This window comes from Hylobates moloch, unplaced genomic scaffold, assembly GCF_009828535.3.
Source record: "Hylobates moloch isolate HMO894 unplaced genomic scaffold, HMol_V3 SCAFFOLD_21, whole genome shotgun sequence".
Lineage (NCBI taxonomy): Eukaryota > Metazoa > Chordata > Mammalia > Primates > Hylobatidae > Hylobates > Hylobates moloch.
In genome coordinates, this window is record NW_026652296.1 from 28,306,169 (window position 1) to 28,327,327 (window position 21,159).

Here is a 21,159-nt window from a genome sequence, read left to right on the forward strand (position 1 = left end):
CTACTACTGAGAATCAAGAGAGGAAAAACAGCACAGCTTGTTTTGATAATAAAACTGGAAAAGGCCTGAAATTAGAATACAACACTTGTAAATACAGATGCAAAAATTCTAAATAATTTATAACCTAAACCCAGCAATGTATATTTAAATGGAAAATCATGTTGAAGTACCATTTATCCCAGGAATGCAAGGATGCTTGAGCACTGGAAAAAAAAACTATTAACATAACTCACTATATTACCAAATTAAAGGAAATAAAATATATCCCTTTACCCAAAGGAAGAAAAAATTTGGCCAAGCATGGTGGCTCACGCCTGTAATCCCAACACTTTGGGAGGCTGAGGTGGGTGGATGACCTGAGGTCAGGAGTTTGAGACCAGCCTGGCCAACATGGTGAAACCCCACCTCTACTAAAAAATACAAAAATTAGCCGGGCATGGTGGTGCATGCCTGCAGCCCCAGCTACTCAGGAGGCCGGGGCAGGAGAATTGCTTAAGCCTGGAAGAGAGAGGTTGCAGTGAGCCAAGATCACGCCAGCACATTCCAGCTGGGGCGACAGAGCAAGACTCTGTCTCAAAATAAATAAATAAATAAATAAAATATATCTTCGGTGTTGAGGAAGGTGGCAAGAATGGAAGGAAGGAGACCAGTTAGGAAGCTACTAAAATAACCTAAGATATGAAGGTGGCTTAAACCACTCTGGTGGCAGAGGGAGTGATAAAATGAGGTATATTCTGAAGGTAGAGCCAACAGGATTTATTCATGATTACATATGCCACAAGAGCAAAGGGACAGACTCCAAGATTGATGACTCCCAGGTTTCTGATTTAAGCAACTTAAAAAATGGAGTTCCCACTAATTTATACAGTCAACACAAGGGTGGAACAGGTTGGTTTTGCACATTAATTTTGAGATGCCATTAGATATCCGAATAGAGATACTGAGGAGGTAACTGAATATATGAGTCTGATGTTCAAAAAGGAATATCGAGGATGGAGATATAACTTGGAAGTCATCAATGACAGAGAAACAAATGGAGAAGCAAAGAGAATAGTTAGCAAAGCATAAGTGTTGCAGAGGGAGATGCTGAAAAGAACCAAGCAAATTCATCCCCGGAACTGCAGACAGGCTAAGAGCTTAAACCAGACAAGGATGGAGTATGGAGTGGAAAACATGGGGATTATTTAAAGTGTGCATCAGGAGATAGACATCTCTACTTCAGAACCATGCATCGAAGTAAAAACCACTTCCCCACTTCTGTGAGAGACAAGTGAAGTCACAAAACCACAATGCACTGAATTTGCCAGCAGTATTTAAGAGCCTGACTCTCAATCATCACACCTCAATCAAGGATCAGCAGACATCTGAGTAAGGCTATGATGTGAAAGAAACAGGGCATGACAAATAGAAAAGCCTGGGCTGGATATTATATACATAATATTAAATTTTTTATGTATCTTATTTTTTGAGACAGGGTCTTGCTCTGTTACCCAGGCTGGAGTACAGTCGCACAATCTCGGCTTACTGAAACCTGTCTCCCAGTTCTAGTGATTCTCGTACCTCAGCCTCCTGAGTAATTGGGATTATGGGGGTGCACCACCATGCCCAGTTAATTTTTGTTTTTGTTTTTGTTTTTAGTAGAAGGGGTTTCACCATGTTGGCCAGGCTGGTTTTGAACTCCTGACCTCAAGTGTTCCTCCCACCTCAGCCTCTCAAAGTGCATGAGCCACTGCACCTGGCTTAAATTTTTTATTTGCATTATGAAATGTTTCTAACATAAAGTTAAATACTGACAGTATCAGAACAAACAGCTAGTTACGCACCAGCTGGAAAAACTGTAAAATCATTTCCCAGACCTGAGACACATGAGTTGCTAGACCTAATAGCACAAAGGGTGAGAAAAGACCCACATCAAGGTACATAATCGTGGAAAAAAAGATCCTAAAAACTTTCGGGGAGACGTAGCAAAAAAAAAAAAAAAAAGAGAGAGAGAGTGGTCATACACAAAAGATCAGGAATCAATATGGCATTTGATTTCAATTTCAGAAGTAACACTGGGCCGGGTGCGGTGGCTCTCATCTATAATCCGGGCACTTTGGGAGGCCAAGGCTGGCAGATCACTTGAGGCCAGGAGTTTGAGACCAGCCTGGTCAACATGGCGAAACCCCATCTCTAATAATTATACAAAAACAGCTGGGCACAGTGGCACACGCCTGTAATCCCAGCTATTCCAGAGGATAAGGCATGAGAATTACTTAAACTCGGGAGGTGGAGGTTGCAGTGAGCCAGGATCGTGCCACTGCACTCCAGCCTGGGCAACAGAACAAGACTCTGTCTCAAAAAAAAAAAGTAACCCCAAATATGACTTTTTTCTTTTGAGAAAAAAAAAAAAAACCTTACACTTTGGAGGTTTTCAAACATTCCATGCGAAAAAGATCTTCCTAAACATTCCATACTACACATCTCCATTTTGACACCAAAAATTACTATTGTAAACCAATTCAACTGTTGGCACTGAGAACTGCTGCCACAGCACATCTTCTATGTGTTTTTCCACTGCCTTTATTCAACAAACATTTATTGAATACCTACTATAAGAGCTCCTAGGGATATAAACAAGAACAAAATACAGATTCTCTGCCCCTAAGGCCCAGTCAGGAGAGACACATCAAACAATCACCCAAATAATTATAAACTTGTGATAACAAGTAAGGTTTGTGTAGGGACCAGCCCCACAGGGTTGGTGGGTCTCTCCCTGTGTGCGGCGACGAGAGAGTGTAGAAATAAAGACACAAGACAAAGAGATAAAAGAAAAGGCAGCTGGGCCCAGGGGACCACTACCACCAATGCGCGGAGACCGGTAGTGGCCTCGAATGTCTGGCTGCGCTGTTATTTATTGTATACAAAGCAAAAGGGGCAGGGTAAAGAATGTGTCTTCTCCAGTAATAGGTAAGGTCACGTGGGTCACGTGTCCACTGGACAGGGGGCCCTTCCCTGCCTGGCAGCCGAGGCAGAGAGAGAGAGAAGACAGAGAGAAAGACAGCTTACGCCATTGTTTCTACATATCAGAGACTTTTAGTACTTTCACTAATTTACTACTGCTATCTAGAAGGCAGAGCCAGGTGTACAGGATGGAACATGAAGGTGGACTAGGAGCGTGACCACTGAAGCACATCATCACAGGGAGACGGTTAGGCTTCCGGATAACTGCGGGAAAGCCTGACTGGTGTCAGGCCCTCCACAAGAGGCGGAGGAGCAGAGTCTTCTCTAAACTCCCCCGGGGAAAAGGAGACTCCCTTTCCCGGTCTGCTAAGTAGCGAGTGTTGTTCCTTGACACCTTTTGCTACCACTAGACCACGGTCCGCCTGGCAACGGGCATCTTCCCAGATGCTTGGCGCTAGACCAAGGAGCCCTCTGGTGGCCCTCTCTAGGCATACAGAAGGCTCACACTCTTGTCTTCTGGTCACACCTCACTATGTCCCCTCAGCTCCTATCCCTGTATGGCCTGGTTTTTCCTAGGTTATGATTATAGAGCAGGGATTATTATAATATTGGGATAAAGAGTAATTACTACCAACTAATGATTAATGATATTCATATATAATCATATCTAAAATCTATATCTGGTATGACTATTCTTGTTTTATATTTTATTATACTGGAACAGCTCATGTCCTCAGTCTCTTGCCTCGGCGCCTGGGTGGCTTGCCGCCCACCAGTTTGGACACAGGAAAATCCAATTTAGAGATAAACGAAGGATCCTCTTAAGAACTGAGGTAAGTTGTCAGCTCTTGAAACCTGCGGCCAGGAAAAAGTGGAGGAGAAAGAGTTCAAAATGGGAAATCCTGAAACTAGAAAAAGCTTAAGGAATTCAAATTACTGAAAGAAGGGCAGTGTGGCCAAATGAAGTTTGGATTTTTCTGCCAACTGCCATGGGAAACCATGGATAAGTGTCAAACATAGATCTGTCATAATCAAATTATGTTTTGAAAAAAATCCCTCTGGCCACTGGATTAAAAGGAGCAAAGCACTGGATCATAAGGGGGCGAAGTGAAAGTAAGTAGACCAGGCAGAAGCTATTTCGGTATCCAGCATAAGAGGATAATTTAGGATAGGGTGGTGGCAATGGAAATGAAGACTAAAAAAAAAAAGTTGAAGTTTTAGAAGTAGAATTGTCAGGACAGATAACTTTCCAAAGAAAACCAGCTTGAAGAGTCATCTGTATTTCAAAAAAGAAGACTAAAACAAAATAATTAGCTAATGCGTTTAAGAAGTATCATACAAGCAAAGCCCATTTAGCACCACTGCATCAAAAAAGACAGCATCATTCAGAAGAAATTATACATATTTTTGCTCCCTACTCCCCTCATGATGTACAAATTAATTAAGCTATTCCTCCAGAACCTTGAGCATGCTTCTCAAACATTTGAGAACTGACTCATTTAGTTGAAGCTTCAAAGTTCCTAACCTGTCCTCTCCGTATTAAAAACAAATCTCTCAACCAAAAGTGTTACTTGGTACAATTTACTTAAACTCTCACAGGCAATTTCCTCATTATTATAGGACTTGGAAACATATTTATGCTTCAAAAGGACCAATATAAGGAGTATAACGTCTGTCTGGAATACAGTTAGCACTCAAACATCAGGTTCCATCTTTTCTTCCAGATTTAGCTAAGCTAGAAGCAACTTTCTTAAGACTAAACAAATTCTTCAACTAACTCTCCCCAAAAGCCTGATCTGAAGGATTGAGATCAAATGCAGTTTTCATACTGGCTGACCCAAAGAAAAGTTAATTTTTTTCAAATACAGTCCCAAGGAAGCCTAGAGTATGTACAATCTTCTCATTTTCCCAGAACCCTCATGCTTTAAAATCAAACTTAACAGAAACATTTGTAACCTTCTTGTTTAAAAAAAATACATCCCTTTAGCACCTCTGAAGTAAGCATCCTGCCCACTCCGCTAGGCTACCACAAAATCGTCCCAGTGCTGGTGCTTTTCAAACTACTGCTACTTGACCTTTACCACTTCATTTTCACAGGGCTCTGAACTTCAGGAGGTAGAAGGACAAAAGGCAGTTCATCTCTTGGGCATAAAACCAGACTCTGACCAGGGCCCTGAAAACAATCAAGTTCTCTCTTCTCCCAGAGCTAGCTAGGAATACTGACAATGGAATACCCCTTCTTTTGAAGACAGATCCAGATGTCCTTTGGGAATTAGTCAAAGAAGGAACCTTTTACCAAATGAGGGGCAAAGCCTCCTTCAAAACCAGATTGCTGGCCGGGCACAGTGGCTCACACCTGTAATCCTAGCACTTTGGGAGGCCGAAGCAAGTGGATCACTTGAGGTCAGGAGTTTAAGACCAGCCTGGGGTGAAACCCATCTCTACTAAAAATACAAAATTAGCTGGGCATGGTGGCACACACCTGTAATCCCACTCGGGAGGCTGAGGCAGGAGAATCGCTTGAACCCAGGAGGCGGAGGTTGCAGTGAGCAAAGATCACACCACTGCACTCCAGCCTGAGCAACACAGCAAGACTCTGTCTCAAAAAAAAAAAAAAAAAAAAAAAAGACTGCTGCTACAATTGACCAAAGCAAATGGTACCGCTCAACTAACTAGGCTTTCTGAGCAGACCTCCTACAGTACATAGTGGAACAGGGATTGCAACAAAACAGGCAGCCTCCAGTAAATACCAAATGCATCACAAAATAGGAAAGAAAAATATCCACAGCTGACTTACTCTTCACATACAACAATCTAAAAAGGCTAGAATGTGAGTATCAGAAGGTCTGTACTGGTTTTTAGCCCAAGAGATTTTTCAACAGAGCTCTGGGATGGAGGAAAGATGCCTTAGGAGATCAGGATGTCAGACAGTGATGGTGGAGCCCATGAGAGATGGAGAAATTGAGCCCTTACGCTTGCATTCGTTTATATTCTGCACTCCATTTCATGGGATACTAGCATTTTACACCCACAGTTTTTAAACAACCAATTATACCTCTTCAGTGTTAGAGACAAGTGGAGATACCCAAGTAATACATGAGGTGCTATGCTGTACCTCAGTCCTTGACTCCTATTCCAGTGCTCTTAGTACCACCACGTATCACTCAATCTGGCACAGAAAAGAAAACCAACAACTGGCTGGGTGCGGTGGCTCACGCCTGTAATCCCAGCACTTGTGGGAGGCCGAGGCGGGCGGATCACAAGGTCAGGAGATGAGACCATCCTGGCGAACATGGTGAAACCCCGTCTCTATTAAAAATACAAAAAAAATTAGCCGGGCATGATGGCGGGCGCCTATAGCCCCAGCTACTCAGGAGGCTGAGGCAGGAGAATGGTGTGAACCTGGGAGGCAGAGCTTGCAGTGAGCCGCGATCGCGCCACTGCACTCTAGCCTGGGCGACAGAGAGAGACTCCATCTCAAAAGAAAAAAAAAAACCAACAACTATAAATGCCAATATAATGGAGAGTACAAAACTCAAGCCTAAGGAACAGGTTCACATTTAAGTATATGAAAGCCTACTTTCACTTAACAAGAACTTTCACTGAAGAGAATAAAACTGACATTTTGAGAAATATCAAGGAACTTACAAGATCCTTCAAAAGATGAAGTGGCCAAAGGTCAGAAAACCAAGAGAAAAAATTTTATTCTAAATTGGTATAATGAAAAGAAATCAAATCAAAGGTTGGGTCCTGGGTTCTAACCCCAACTCAGCCATATGCAATTATCATATAGATGTATGGTATAAATCCTTTCATCTATCAGAAGTTTAGTTTTTATCTATAAAATGAAAGTAAATTAGATAACTTGAGAGCTCCACTCTCACTAAAATTATAGGATTCTAAGCATTAAAAATCACATCTATTTGATGAGATTCACACAGACTACATAAGTTATTATCTAAAATGTTGCTACCATTCATTTTTAAATGAATGCAAAAATTCCTTTTTTTTTGAGACAGGGTCTTACTCTGTTGCCCAGGCTGGAGTGCAGTGGCACAATCACAGCTCACTGCAGCCGCAACTTCCAAGGCTCAAGCAATCCTCCCATCTCAGCCTCCTGAGTAGCTCGGACCGCAGGCATGGGCGACCACGCCTGGCTCTTTTTTTTTTTTTGGTAGAGATGAGGTCTCCATATGTTGCCCAGGCTGGTACCAAACTCCTGGGCTCAAGTGATTTCCCGATGATTCAGCCTCCCAAAATGCTGTGATTACAGGCATGAGGCACAGTGCCTGGCCTCTTTTTTCTAACAAGATGATCAAAGTTCAAAACTCTAACAGGAATAATATATCTAAAAACCACCTAGAATGTTTAAACTGTTCCTAAGGGTTCAGTTTCTTCCTTCAGCAATTAAAATGAACCAGATTATGGCCACAGCCTGAGAAAGGTTTATTTCTAACGTCAGCAGATTATTCCACAGATTTATGTAGAACCGCTAGAAAGAGGGCAAGAGGCTGGGCGCGCTGGCTCACGCCTGTAATCCCAGGACTTCGGGAGGCCGAGACGGGTGGATCACCTGAGGACGAGAGTTCAAGACCAGCCTGACCAACATGGAAAAACCCTGTCTCTACTAAAAAAGAAAAATACAAAATTAACCAGGCCTGGTGGTGCATGCCTGTAATCCCAGCTACTTGGGAGGCTGGGGAAGGAGAATCGCTTGAACTTGGGAAGTGGAGGTTGCCGTTAGTTGAGATCATGCCATTGCACTCCAGCCTGGGCAACAAAAACAAAATTCTGTCTCAAAAAAAAAAAAAAAAAAGGGCAAGAAAAAAAAGATTCTTCAAAGTTAACTTGCTGAGCAGAAGAAAAATAACCTAAAAAGAAAGCACATTCTATAACAAAAACTGATATAAAAGCAAGGTGAGATACAAGAATTAACTAGTTTAAGATTTTGGGCTGGGCGCGGTGGCTCACGCTTGTAATCCCAGCACTTTGGGAGGCCGAGGTGGGCGGATCACGAGGTCAGGAGATCAAGACCACGGTGAAACCCCGTCTCTACTAAAAATACAAAAAAATTAGCCAGGCGTGGTGGTGGGCGCCTGTAGTCCCAGCTACTCAGAGAGGCTGAGGCAGGAGAATGGCGTGAACCCGGGAGGTGGAGCTTGCAGTGAGCCGAGATTGCGCCACTGCACTCCAGCCTGGGCGACAGAGCGAGACTCCGTCTAAAAAAAAAAAAAAAAAAAAAAGATTTTGGTAAGAGGCTGGACCAGCGGCTCACACCTATAATCTCAGTATTTTGGGAGGCTGAGGCAGGTAGATCACTTGAGCCCAGGAGTTTGATACCATTCTGGGCAACAGAATAAGACCTCATCTCTACAAATAAAAAAATTGGCCAGGCATGGTGGCACACACCCGTGGTCCCAGCTTCTCAGGAGGCTGAGGTGGGAGGATCATTTGAGCCCGAGAAGTCAAGGCTGCAGTGAGCCATGATGGCACCACTAAACTCAGCCTAGATAACAGAGGGAAATCTTGTCTCAAAAAAAAAGGACTTTGGTAATGTTCTCTTCTACTACCGAAGTCAGCTTTTTTGGTTGCATTCAGCCAATATTTATTAGTACCTATTATGTGCAAGAAGTTACCGCAGAATTTTCCAGGTAAATGAGCTAGCAAATGCAAGGGCCCTAAAGTGTACCCAAGATTGGGGTGTTTGAGAAATAGGCTGAAGGCCAGAATGGCTGAAACACAACGAATAATGACCAATTAGAATGCGCTAGGAGAACCGTTCGAGAAGTAGGCAAGGGCCAAGCAGAAAAGTGACATGATGTGACTTGCATTTTTCAAAAGGACCACTTTGCTTGCTAGGCACCTATGAAAAGTCAAAAATGCCTTTCAAATGACAAGCTCCATGATTTTATTGTATCTAAATCTAAGCTTACTCCAGTCATTCTTTTCTTGGTATTTAATGATAAGTAAATCATTTGGGGTTTTTTTTGTTTGTTCGTTGAGACACGGTCTCAATTAGTCGCCCAGGATAGAGTCTAGTGGCTTGATGTCAGCTGCAGCCTCAACCTCCTGGGCTCAAGCAATCCTCTCACGTTAGCTTCCCCAGTACCTCCAACTACAGAGGCAGGCTACCACACCTGGCTAATTTTGTTTATTTCTTGTAGAGACAAAGCTTCACTATGTTGCCCAGACTGGTCTCGAATTCCAGGGCTCAAGCAATTCTCCCACCTTGGGGTCCCAAAGTACTGGGATTACAGGTGTAAGACACCACACCTGGCAATAAGTCATTTGCAAATTGCTATTAAATGTGGAATTGTACACAAAAATTTTAATTGTAATTATTTAACATTGTAAAAATGCAGTAATTATCTCACTCTCTTCCTCCACTGCTTTTTCCTTTATTTGAAAACTATGGGTTTAAATGGAAGATACTTTAAATACAGTCATCTATTTCTTTTTTTTATGGGAGGGACAGAGTCTCCTTCTTGTCACCCAGGCTACAGTGCAGTCGTGCGATAGGCTCATTGCAATCTCCGCCTCCCGGGTTCAAGGGATTCTCCTGCCTCAGCCTCCCAAGTGGCTGGGATTACAGGCGGCCGCCACCACGCCCAGCTAATTTTTGTATTTTTAGTAGAGATGGGGTTTCACTGTGTTGGCCAGGCTGGTCTTGAACTCCTGACCTCAGGTGATCCGCCTGCCTCAGCCTCCCAAAGTGCTGGGATTACAGGGGTAAGCCACCATGCCCAGCCATCCATTTCTTTTATTAAGTTTTTTTATACTTTAAAAAAATATTCTAAACAGGAAAAGGGTTCAACTGAACTTAACTGAAAAAAGACCCTGATGCTGAACCATATATCATCACATGAAGTATAATAAAGTACAAATAGCCATAAGTGACATCTTTTTACTTTTTTCTTTTTTTGAGACACAGTTTCGCTCTGTCACCCAGGCTGGAGTGCAATGGTGTGATCTCGGCTCACTGCAACCTCCACCTACCAGGTTCAAGTGATTCTCCTGCCTCAGCCTCCCGAGTAGCTGGGATTACAGGCGGGTGCCTGTAATCCCAGCTAATTTTCATATTTTTAGTAGAGATGAGGTTTCACCAGGTTGGCCAGGCTGGTCTCAAACTCCTGACCTCAGGTTTCTCACACGCCTCGGCCTCCCAAAGTGCTGGGATTACAGGCGTGAGCCACCATGCCTGGCCGTGACATCTTATGTAACAACAGAAGGGAATAATGTTGGCTGGGCACAGTGGCTCAAACCTGTAATCCCAGCACTTTGGGAGGCCAAGGCAGGTGGATCACATGAGGTCAGGAGTTCAAAGCCAGCCTGACCAACATGGCAAAACTCCATCTCTACTAAAAAATAATAATAAAAAATAAATAAATTAGTTGGGCGTGGTAGTCTGCACCTGTAATCCCAGCTACCCGAGAGGCTGAGGCAGGTGAATTGCTTGAACCCAGAAGGTGGAGGTTGCAGTGAGCTGAGACTGCACCACTACTCTCCAGCCTGGGCGACAGAAGAAGACTCTGTCTCAAAAAAAAAAAAAAAAAAAAAAAAAAAAGACTGAAGTTATACCTGACAGTGAGTGCTGGAATCACCATTTATGAACCCAATTTATTTATTTGTGTGTGTGTGTGTGTGTGTGAGAGACAGAGTCTCACTCTGTCTCTGGGTTCAAGTGATTCTCCTGCCTCAGCCTCCCGAGTAGCTGGGACTACAGGCGTGCACCACCACACCTGGCTAGTTTTTTTTATTTTTAATAGAGACAGGGCTTCGCCATGTTAGCCAGGCTGGTCTCGAACTCCTGACCTCAGGTGATCCGCCCGCCTCCGCCTCCCAAAGTGCTGAGATTACAGGCATGAGCCACCAAGCCTGGCCTATTTAACTATATTTAGTTGAGGGTTTTTTTGTTTTTTTGTTTTTTGTTTTTTTTTTAAGACAGGGTAAGCATGAGCCACCATGCCCGGCCTGGACCCTATTTAAACTCAGCAAAGACACAACAACCATTTCATAAAAGCATAGTATTTCAGCATGAAAGTCCTAAGAATGTACAACACTACAAGGGAGTTCACAGTGATCTTATGACAATAGGAAATCCCAAGTGTAAAAAACAATACAAATCCTACCTCTAACCGGGCAATAATTAACACTGACAGATGACTTTAGGAAAAGCTTAAGAAAAAAGAATTCAAATCAAGAACTCAAAGTAGAGATAATTTTCACCTATCCCACCATTGAGGACTAGTTCCAAGTACTGATGCAAGCATCTGTATATAAATTGTCAAATGTACAGGCTGAGCATCCCTAATCCAAAACTCCAAGAAGCTCCAAAATCTGAAATCTTTGGAGTGCCAATCTGACGCCAAAAATGGAAATGTCTACACCTGACCTCACATGATGGGTTGCCATCAAAACACAGTCAAAGGCTGGACATGGTGGTTCATGCCTATAATCCTAGCACTTTGGGAGGTCAAGGTGGGCAGATGGCTTGAGCCCAGGAGGTCAAGACCAGGCTGGGCAACATGGTAAAACCCCATCTCTATTAAAAACAAAACAAAACAAAAAACACACACACACACACACACACACACACACACACACAAATTACTCAGCCACAGTGGCATGCACCTGTAGTCCCAACTACTTGGGAAGCTAAAGTAGGAGGATCGTTTGAGCCCAGGAAGCTAAGGTTGCAGTGAGCTGTGATCATGCCACTGCACTCCAGCCTGGGCGACAGAGTGAGACTCTGTCTCCAACACACACACACACACACACACACACACACACACACACAGTCAAAACTTTATTTTGGTGCCAGGTGCGGTGGTTCACACCTGTAATCCCAGGACTTTGGGAGGCTGAGGCAGGCAGATCACTTCAGGTCAGGGGTTTGAGACCAGCCTGGCCAATACGGTGAAACCCCCATCTCTACTAAAAATACAAAAATTTGCCGGGCATGATGCCTCATGTCCGTAATCCCAGCTACTCAGGAGGCTGAGGTAAGAGAATCGCTTGGACCTGGGAGGCGGAGGTTGCAGTGAGCCAAGACCACGCCATTGCACTCCAGCCTGGGCGACAGAGTGAGACTCCGTCTCAAAAAAAAGAAAACAACTTTGTTTCATGCATATAAGGTAAATATGAAACACAAACGAATTCTGTGTTGAGACTTGGGCCCCATCCTCAAGATACCTTATTATGTATGTGGTAAATATTCCAAGATGCTAAAAATTCTCAAATCCAAAACACTTCAGTCTCAAGCATTTCAGATAAAGGATACTCAACCTGTACCATCACATTACCCAGAAAAGCTTTTATCAAAGAAGAAACCCTTTGTCATGCCCAAAAAATCTCCAGCAAATCAGTAAACCTTTGATAATCATAGATAAGTCCACACAAATGTTTCCGGAACCAAAAAATAAAAATAAAAAATTGCAATTATTTTCAAATAGTAAAATCACATAGATAAAATATAATTCTGGCCACGCACGTGGCTCATGCCTGTAATCCCAGCACTCTGGGAGGCTAAGGTGGGTGGATCACCTGAGGTCAGGTGATACAATATACACAGATATGATAGATAATATATATCTATTATGTATTATATATAATATATAAAATAGATCTATATACTATATAATACATATGAGATATATATTATATAATATATAATATATTATCATATATATCTTTATATTATATATAATATATCTACGATATGTTATATATAAATATATTATATAATATATAAAATATATTATATATATAATAGATATACAATATACAAAATTCTGACCCTAATGTCCCACCAGATGAGATTTCCAAGTACGGAGGAGAAAAAACTAACAAGTCATTCTGCACATAAGCTTATCCTTAACACATAAGGGAGAACAGGCAAAGAAAATGCCAAAAGATTTCAAAGGTGTCACTACTACCTTTAAAAGGAAAAGGGAGAAATGTGAGTTAAATAACTGGTGTCAGCTGGGTGTGGTGGCTTATGCCTGTAATCCCAACACTTTGGGGGGCTGAGGTGGGTGGATGGATCACCTGAGGTACGGAGTTCAAGACCAGCCTGGCCAACATGGTAAAACCCTGTCTCTACTAAAAATACAAAAAATTAGTTGGGTGTGGTGGCTCACGCCTATAATCCCAGCTACTCAGGAGGCTGAGGCAGGAGGATCACTTCAACCCGGGAGGCAGAGGTTACAGTGAGCCGAGACTGCGCCACTGCACTCCAGCCTGGGTGATACAGTGAGACTCCGTCTCAAAGATAACATAACACAACACAACACAACAGAAAACAAAATAAAATAAAATAAAAAAACTGGTGTCTTCCTGTCCATTATCACAGGCAAGACACTCACCAAACTAGCCCTTGGTCGACCATTATGCAAAACTTCCCACCACTTTCATCCTTTGCTGCTGAATCCTTTGGACAACCTGGAACAGTAGACATGACTACTGTCTGGCATTACTACTGACAGTAAAACATAAATGATTCTGGAAATAACCAAGATTTCTACATTTTTATTAGTCCTTAAAAAATGTACTTAATTGCCAGGCCTCGTGGCTCACACCTATAATCCCAGCACTTTGGGAGGCTGAGGTGGGAGGATTGCTTTGAGTCCAGGAATTCAAGACCAGTCTGGGCAACATGACAAAACCCCATCTCTACTAAAAATACAAAAATTAGCTAGGCGTGGTGTCACGCACCTCTAATTCCAGCTACTTGGGAAGTTGAGGCACAAGATTGCTTGAGCACAGGAGGCAGACGTTGCAGTAAGCCATGATCATGCCACTGCACTCCAGCCTGGGCGACAGAGCCAGGCCCTGTCTCAAAAAAATAAAAAATAAAAATAAAAATAAATAAATAAAAAACTACTTAGTTCTATACAACAACTAGTCTGGATTGTTCAAAAATATCACGATTGGATACAGGATTTTAAGCCACAAAGAATAATTTTGAAACGAGAGAAAAATTTGAATCTGGACTATATATTATATACAATCATATCAATGTTAAGTTTCTTGAGTGTGATAATGGCATTGTGGTTATGTAGGAAAATGTCTTTGTTCTTTGTTTTTTTTTTTTTTTTGAGACCAAGTCTTGTTCTGTCACCCAGGCTAGAGTGCAGTGGTGCCATCTCAGCTCACTGCAGCCTCTGCCTCCTGGGTTCAAGTGATTCTCCAGCCTCAGCCTCCCGAGTAGCTGGGATTACAGGTGCACGCCACCATGCCCAGCTAATTTTTTGTATTTTTAGTAGTGACGGGGTTTTGCCTCAAACTCCTGACCTAAGGTGATCCGCCCAACTCAGCCTCCCAAAGTGCTGGGATTACAGGCGTGAGCCACTGCGCCAGGCCATGTCTTTGTTCTTAAGACATACTATTTAAAGTGCTCAGAGGTGGCTGGGCACGGTGGCTCACGCCCGTAATCCCAGCACTTTGGGAGGCCAAGGCAGGCCTTGAGGTCAGGAGTTTGAGACCAGCCTGATCAACATGGCAAAACACTGACCAGATATGTCCCCTCGACCTTGGCCTCTATAACTGTAAGAAATAAATTATTTTCTTTATAAATTACTCACTTTTGGATATTCTGTTATAAGTAATAGAAAATGGACTAAGACACTATGGTACTCCTTCAATTTTTCTATAGGTTTGAAATTTTTCAAAATAAATAAACATAAAGTAAAAAATAAAAATATGTATTTAACACCACCTTGGATTAAGGTGTTTATTGGACAGACCTGAGTTCTCAAGTGATCAAGATGGTAATCAGCTGGTTCAGATCTTTGACATCCTGTCTCATCCATTCCTGAGTAACAATAAACTAAATGCCTGCACAACTTCTGAGAGAAGTGTGGTGTTAATGAGGCATATAATAAGAGACTAGTTAGTAATCACACATTCATGGCCGGAAATCTGGAATTCTTAAAACAGCCTTCAAAAAGAATAAGGGGCCGGGCACCGTGGCTCACACCTGTAATCCCAGCACTTCGGGAGTCTGAAGCAGAGGATTGCTTGAGGCCAGGAGTTTGAGACTAGCCTGAGGAACAAAATGAGACCCCCTCTATCTCCATAAAAAAAATTTTTTTTAATTAGGTGCAGTGGTGCATGCCTGTGGTCCCAACTACTGGGGAGGCTGACAGGAAGATTCCTTGAGCCCAGGAGCTCAAGGTTGTAGTGAGCTATGATGGTGCCACTGCACCATCTAGCTTTAGGCCACAGAGTGAGACCCTGTATCTAAAAATAAAAAACTGGGCGAGCACAGTGGCTCGTGCCTATAATCCCAGCACTTTGGGAAGCCAAGATAGGAGGATTGCTTGAGCTCAGGAATTCAAGACTAGTGAACTCCCACCTCAACAAAAACTACAAAAATTAGTTGGGTGTGGTGGCATGCGCCTGTAGTCCCAGCTACTAGGGAAGCTGGAAGGACTGCTTGAGCCCAGGAAGTCAAGGGTGCAGTGAGCCATGATTGTACCACTGAACTCCAGCCTGGATGACAAAGTGAGACCCTGTCTCAAAAAATAAATACACACATATATATACACATATATAAGACATGTCTATCTATAACACAATGACAAGTGGTTCAAAATATATTAACTGAATGAAAGAAGCAATGATGAAATTTTTTCAAGTATTAATTATTTAGGTTACAGGTATCTGAACTTTTTTTTTCTTTTTCTTAACAGTCTCTGCCACCCAGGCTACAGTGAGGTAGTGCGATCTTGGCTCACAGCAACCTCCACCTCCCAGGTTCAAGCAATTCTGCAGCCTCAGCCTCCCCAAGTAGCTGGAATTACAGGCACCCACCACCACGCCTAGCTAATTTTTGCATTTTCAGTAGAGACAGGGTTTCACCATGTTGGCCAGGCTGGTCTCAAACTCCTGACCTCAAGTGATCCACCCGCCTCAACCTCCCAAAGTGCTGGGATTACAGGCATGAGCCATCACAGCTGGTCACAGGTAGAATTTTATGGATTACTTTCATTTTCTCTGTTGCATTTATGTATATTGCTTTTATAATAGGTCAAAAAAATTAAGGCACACACATAATTAACCAAGCTAAAATTTACCAAACCCAGAGGTAAGCATCCTTCATTCTGGCTCTGAGATATGAGCTAGATGCCAGATGCAAATCTAGGGACAGATTCATCAGAATTGTTTTTGAGATGGAGCTTCACTCTTGTTGCCCAGGCTGGAGTGCAATGGCACGATCTCGGCTCACTGCAACCTCCATCTCCCGGGTTAAAGCGATTCTCCTGCCTCAGCCTCCTGAGTAGCTAGGATTACAGGCGTGCACACCCATGCCCGGCTAATTTTTGTATTTTTAGTAGAGGCGGGGTTTCACCATGATGGCCAGGCTGGTCTTGAACTCCTGACCTCAAGTGATCCACCCACCTCGGCCTCCCAAAGTGCTGGGATTACAGGCGTGAGCCACGGTGCCCAGCCCATCAAAATTATGAACAAGGACAGACGAGGTGGCTCATGCCTGTAATCCCAACACTTTGGGAGGCTGAGGTGGGTGGATCGCTTAAGTCCAAAAGTTCCAGACCAGCCCGGGGAACAAAGCGAGACTGTCTCTACCAAAAACAAAAAAAGAAAAAGAAAAAGAAAATCATAAACAGTATTTATCATCAAATGTCAAAAGAATAACGAAGGCTGGGTGCAGTGGCTCACGCCTGTAATCCCAGCACTTTGGGAGGCCGAGGCAGACGGATCACGAGGTCAAGAGTTCAAGACCAGCCTGGCCAACATAGTAAAACCCCATCTCTACTAAAAATACAAAAATTAGCCAGGCATGGTGGTGCACACCTGTAGTCCTAGCTACTCGGGAGGCTGAGGCAGGAGAATCACTTCAGTCTGGGAAGTGGAGGTTGCAGTGAGCCAAGACCACACTACTGCACTCCAGCATGGGTTACAGAGCAAGACTCTGTCTCAGGAAAAAAAAAAAGAATAATGAAGTACAAAAGTGTAGCCATTATTCACTAAATTCGTTCATTAAATATATATTTATTGAAGGCAACTATGTACCTAGTACTGTGGGTAATTAATAAAATACAGACTCTGCTCTCAAGGAGTTTACAGTCTAACTAGAGGAACCAACCAAGCAAACCATTAATCCATTAAAAGAGCACAACGAATATCAGAGAAGTAATGCCTATGGATGTAAAAGGCCAATGAACAAGATACTATGAAGGATAAGTGACAAAAAGCCAAAGGCTGTTAAGATGAGGCACTGAGCAAAATATTCAATTAGCACATCTCAGACACAAGCTGTAGACTAACAGACCACTCCCAAGCTTACAGCAGGTTCATACAATGGTGTTTATTCAAAGATATATTCAAATTACGATGAAGGGGCCTGGTGCAGTGGCTCACACCTGTAAAACTAAGATGAAGAAATATAATTCAGTTCGCACATAAAGCATGTACTATGCCAAGAATTCTGCCCAGAGCCAAATTACAAACACAAATAAAACTCAGTTCCTGCCCTTAAGGTACTCATAGAAAAAATTAATTATCTTCCCTTTTAAAAACAGAATATACCATTAACAGGCATATTTGTAATAAACATATAATATGTATTAAATAATTATAACCACATATAATTAACAGCATATGTAATAATACGCTATATATATGACAATAGAGGGCCAGGTATGGTTGCTCACACCTGTAATCTCAGTGCTTTGTGAAGCTGTGGTGGGAAGATCACTTGAGGCCAGGAGTTTGAGACCAGTTTAACCAACATAGCAAGACTTCATCTCTAGGAAAAAATTTAAAAATTAGCTGGGGTGGTGGTGTATGCTACTCGGAAGGCTGAGGTGGGACTACTGCTTGAGCCCAGGAGTTCAAGGCTACAGTGAGCTACGATTATACCACTGCACTCCAGCTGTGGACAACAGAGTGAGACCCTGTTTCTAAAAATATAAATTAATATTAAATTAAAAAATAATAGGCCAGGTGCAGTGGCTCACGTCTGTAATCCTGGCACTTTGGGAGGCCAAAGCCAGTGGATCGCTTGACCCCAGGAGTTCGAGACCAACCTGGGCAACATGGCAAAACTCCTTCTCCACAAAAAATACACAAAATCAGCCAGGCATAGTGGTATGTGCCCGAAGTCCTAGCTACTCAGAAGGCTGAGGTGGGGGGATCACTTGAGCCTAGGAGGTCAAGGCTGCAGTGAGCTGTGACTGTGCTACTGTACTCCAGCCCAGGTGACAGAACAAGACCCTGTCTCAAAAAATATATAATATTAATAGAAAAGTGCCATTAACAGGCAATTAAGGATGATAAACCTCAGATCATCATAAAGGCTATCATTTATTAAGGACTGACTCAATGCCAGGGATGCACATTCCACCAAAAAGAGGGGTTAAATCCCTCCCAGGTTACAAAGCTAGGTTTTTGTTTTGAGACAGGGTCTTGCTATGTGGCCCAGGCTGGAGAGCAGTGGTGTGATCACAGCTCACTGCAGCCTCCATCTCCAAGCTACCCTCCTGCCTCAGCCTCCTGAGTAGCTAAAACTACAAGCACACAACCAACATGCAAGGCTTTTTTTTTTTTTTTTTTAATAGAGACAAGGTCTCGTACTCCTGAGTTTAAGTAATCCTCCCGCCTTAGCCTCCCAAAGTGCTGGGATTACAGGCATGAGCCACCACACTCGACCATAAAGCTAGGTTTTGAGCTCAGTGGCTCTGTCTCTTCCAAGGCTAGATTATAAGAAAAGCATACAAAAAGCTCGATTACAAGAAAAAGATCAAACTATTGGATATAAAAACAATATAGAAAACAGCACAGACATCTGACCCCAAGATAAATTTTATTTATATATAAAGACCAAGTTTTATGGCTTCATGTTATATAGTTGGTATTTGTTCAGGTATTTATCTTGAATACGGTCCATCAAGAAAACAAAACTTAAAGGAAAAAGTTTGTATTGACTGCTACAATTTATAACACACTATGGAAGAATGAAAGGGTCAGCATCAAATTTTCAGTTTCTCCAATGTCGACAAGTCATCTTATGTCTAAATCAGGGGTTGACAAAGTACAGCCCCAAATCAAATCTGGCCTGCAGCCTGTTTTCGTAAGTAAAACAAACATTTGTAAATAAAATAATTTTTTTAAATTGGAACACAGCCATGCCCATTCATTTGGGTATGGCTGCTTTCCTACTACAATGGCAGACCTGAGTGGTGAAGACAAATATGATCCACAAAACAAAAAACACTGATTTTCTGGTCCTTTACAGAAAAAGTTTGCAAACCCCTGGTCTAAATGATTACCATATATCACAAATGGTGGAAAAATAATTAGCCTGTTCATTTCGGCCCTATTTAAGCTTTATTATTAACTCTACCTGATTTAAGTACTCTTCCTTTATAATTACTGTCACTTAATTTCCACAAATATGCCCACATTTCGGTTATTTTCCAGAGTAGGTCTTACATTAGCTGCCCAGTAATTTATCCTTCACATCATTACTACAACAAAATCCTAATTAAGGCACATCTGTGGCCAGGTGCGGTAGCTCATGCCTGTAATCCCAGCACTTTGGGAGGCTAAGGCGGACGGATCACGAGGTCAGGAGTTCAAGACAAGCCTGACCAACATGGTGAAACCCCGTCTCTACTAAAAATACAAAAATTACCTGGGCGTGGTAGTGCACTCCTAGCTACTCAGGAGGTTGAGGCAGAAGAATTGCTTGAACCTGGGAGGTAGAGGTTGCAATGAGCTGAGATCGCACCACTGCACTCCAGCCTGGGGAACAGAGTGAGACTCCATCTCAGGGAAAAAAAAAAAAAAGGAAAAAAAAAAAAAAGGCATATCTGCAATTATCCCCATAGTTATGCTTCAGTTTTGTACAATCTACAAAGATATAGATAAGAAAAGATGAACACACAGATAAGAGCTTCTATGACTAAATAATTTCTAATATCCGATTCATATTAGAACACCTCAAAGTGCCATTTAGAACCAATAGCATCTGGCCAGGTGTGGTGGCTCACGCCTGTAATCCCAGTGCTTTGGGAGGCCGAGGCAGGTGGATCATCTGAGGTCAGGATTTCGAGACCAGCCTGGCCAACATGGTGAAACCCTGTCTCTATTAAAAAAAAATAAAAAAATTAGCCTGGCGTGGTGGCGTGTGCCTGTAGTCCCAGCTACTTGGGAGGTTAAGGTGGGAGAATCACTTGAACACGGGAGGCAGGGGTTGCAGTGAGCCGAGATCTCGCCCCATTGCACTCCAGCCTGGGTGACACAGCAAGACTACGTCTAAAAAAAAGAACAACATCAGTGTCACCTGACTGCATATGAGAAATGCAAATTCATGGCCCCTATTCCAGACCTACCAGGTGATTCTTATGCACATTAAAAGTCCAAGAATCACTGCGCCAAAACAGAGTTCATATCACTTACCTTGAGTGTAAAAAGGCTGATTCGGCCAGGCAGTTTATAAAACAACCCCTCTCCTCCTCTTGAATTGGAATGTAGCATAGCATTGAGGCATGCGAGAGGGGACGTCCCACTGTAAAACCACAAAAGAATGGATGAGGGTCATACAATCCATCTGCCTACTTAAAGACTCAATCCCTCCAACTCATTCTTAAATGAGAAGAAGCTAAGCAAGAAATACAGAAGAAAAAATCTCATGACAATTTCACTGTGAAAATAGTAAAAGAGGCTGGGCGCGGTGGCTCACGCTTGTAATCCCAGCACTTTGGGAAGCCGAGGCGGGTGGATCACGAGGTCAGGAGATCATGACCATCCTGGCTAACACGGTGAAACCCCGTCTCTACTAAAAATACAAAAAATTAGCCAGGCGTGGTGGCGGGCACCTGTAGTCCCAGCTACTCGGGAGGCTGAGGGAGGAGAATGGCGTGAACCCGGGAGGCGGAGCTTGCAGTGAGCCGAGATCCTGCCACTGCACTCCAGCCTGGGTGACAGAGCGAGACTCCATCTCAAAAAAAAAAAAAAAAAAAAAAATAGTAAAAGAATAACCAAATGAAATTCACATAAATCACACTCAGAGAACTCTGGAATAAACATTATGTGATACCCAAAATCCATAACTAACACTTCTTCAGTGCTTTTTGACAATATAAATCAAATTTCCAAGAAATTTAGAAAAACCTCACAATTTCTTCAAGTTATATTTTAATAAGTTAATAAATTTTAGTAAAATTTTACTATTAAAAGTTTCCTAGCCTC

General features: G+C 42.6%; 1 protein-coding gene across 9 annotated transcripts in view; it reads right to left on the reverse strand.

The window, feature by feature from the left end:
• Positions 1-21,159, reverse strand: part of ASXL1 (ASXL transcriptional regulator 1) — an 81,795-nt gene that overhangs the window by 49,189 nt on the left and 11,447 nt on the right. For 8 of the 9 annotated variants that reach the window (XM_058432725.1, XM_058432729.1, XM_032141861.2 and 5 more), the window contains one exon: positions 20,368-20,476. In XM_058432725.1, coding sequence (XP_058288708.1) covers positions 20,368-20,476 — 109 coding nt within the window. Of the gene's footprint in view, positions 1-17,620; positions 17,714-20,367; positions 20,477-21,159 lie in introns of those variants that run through there. The other variant, XM_058432731.1, reaches the window with a different exon arrangement.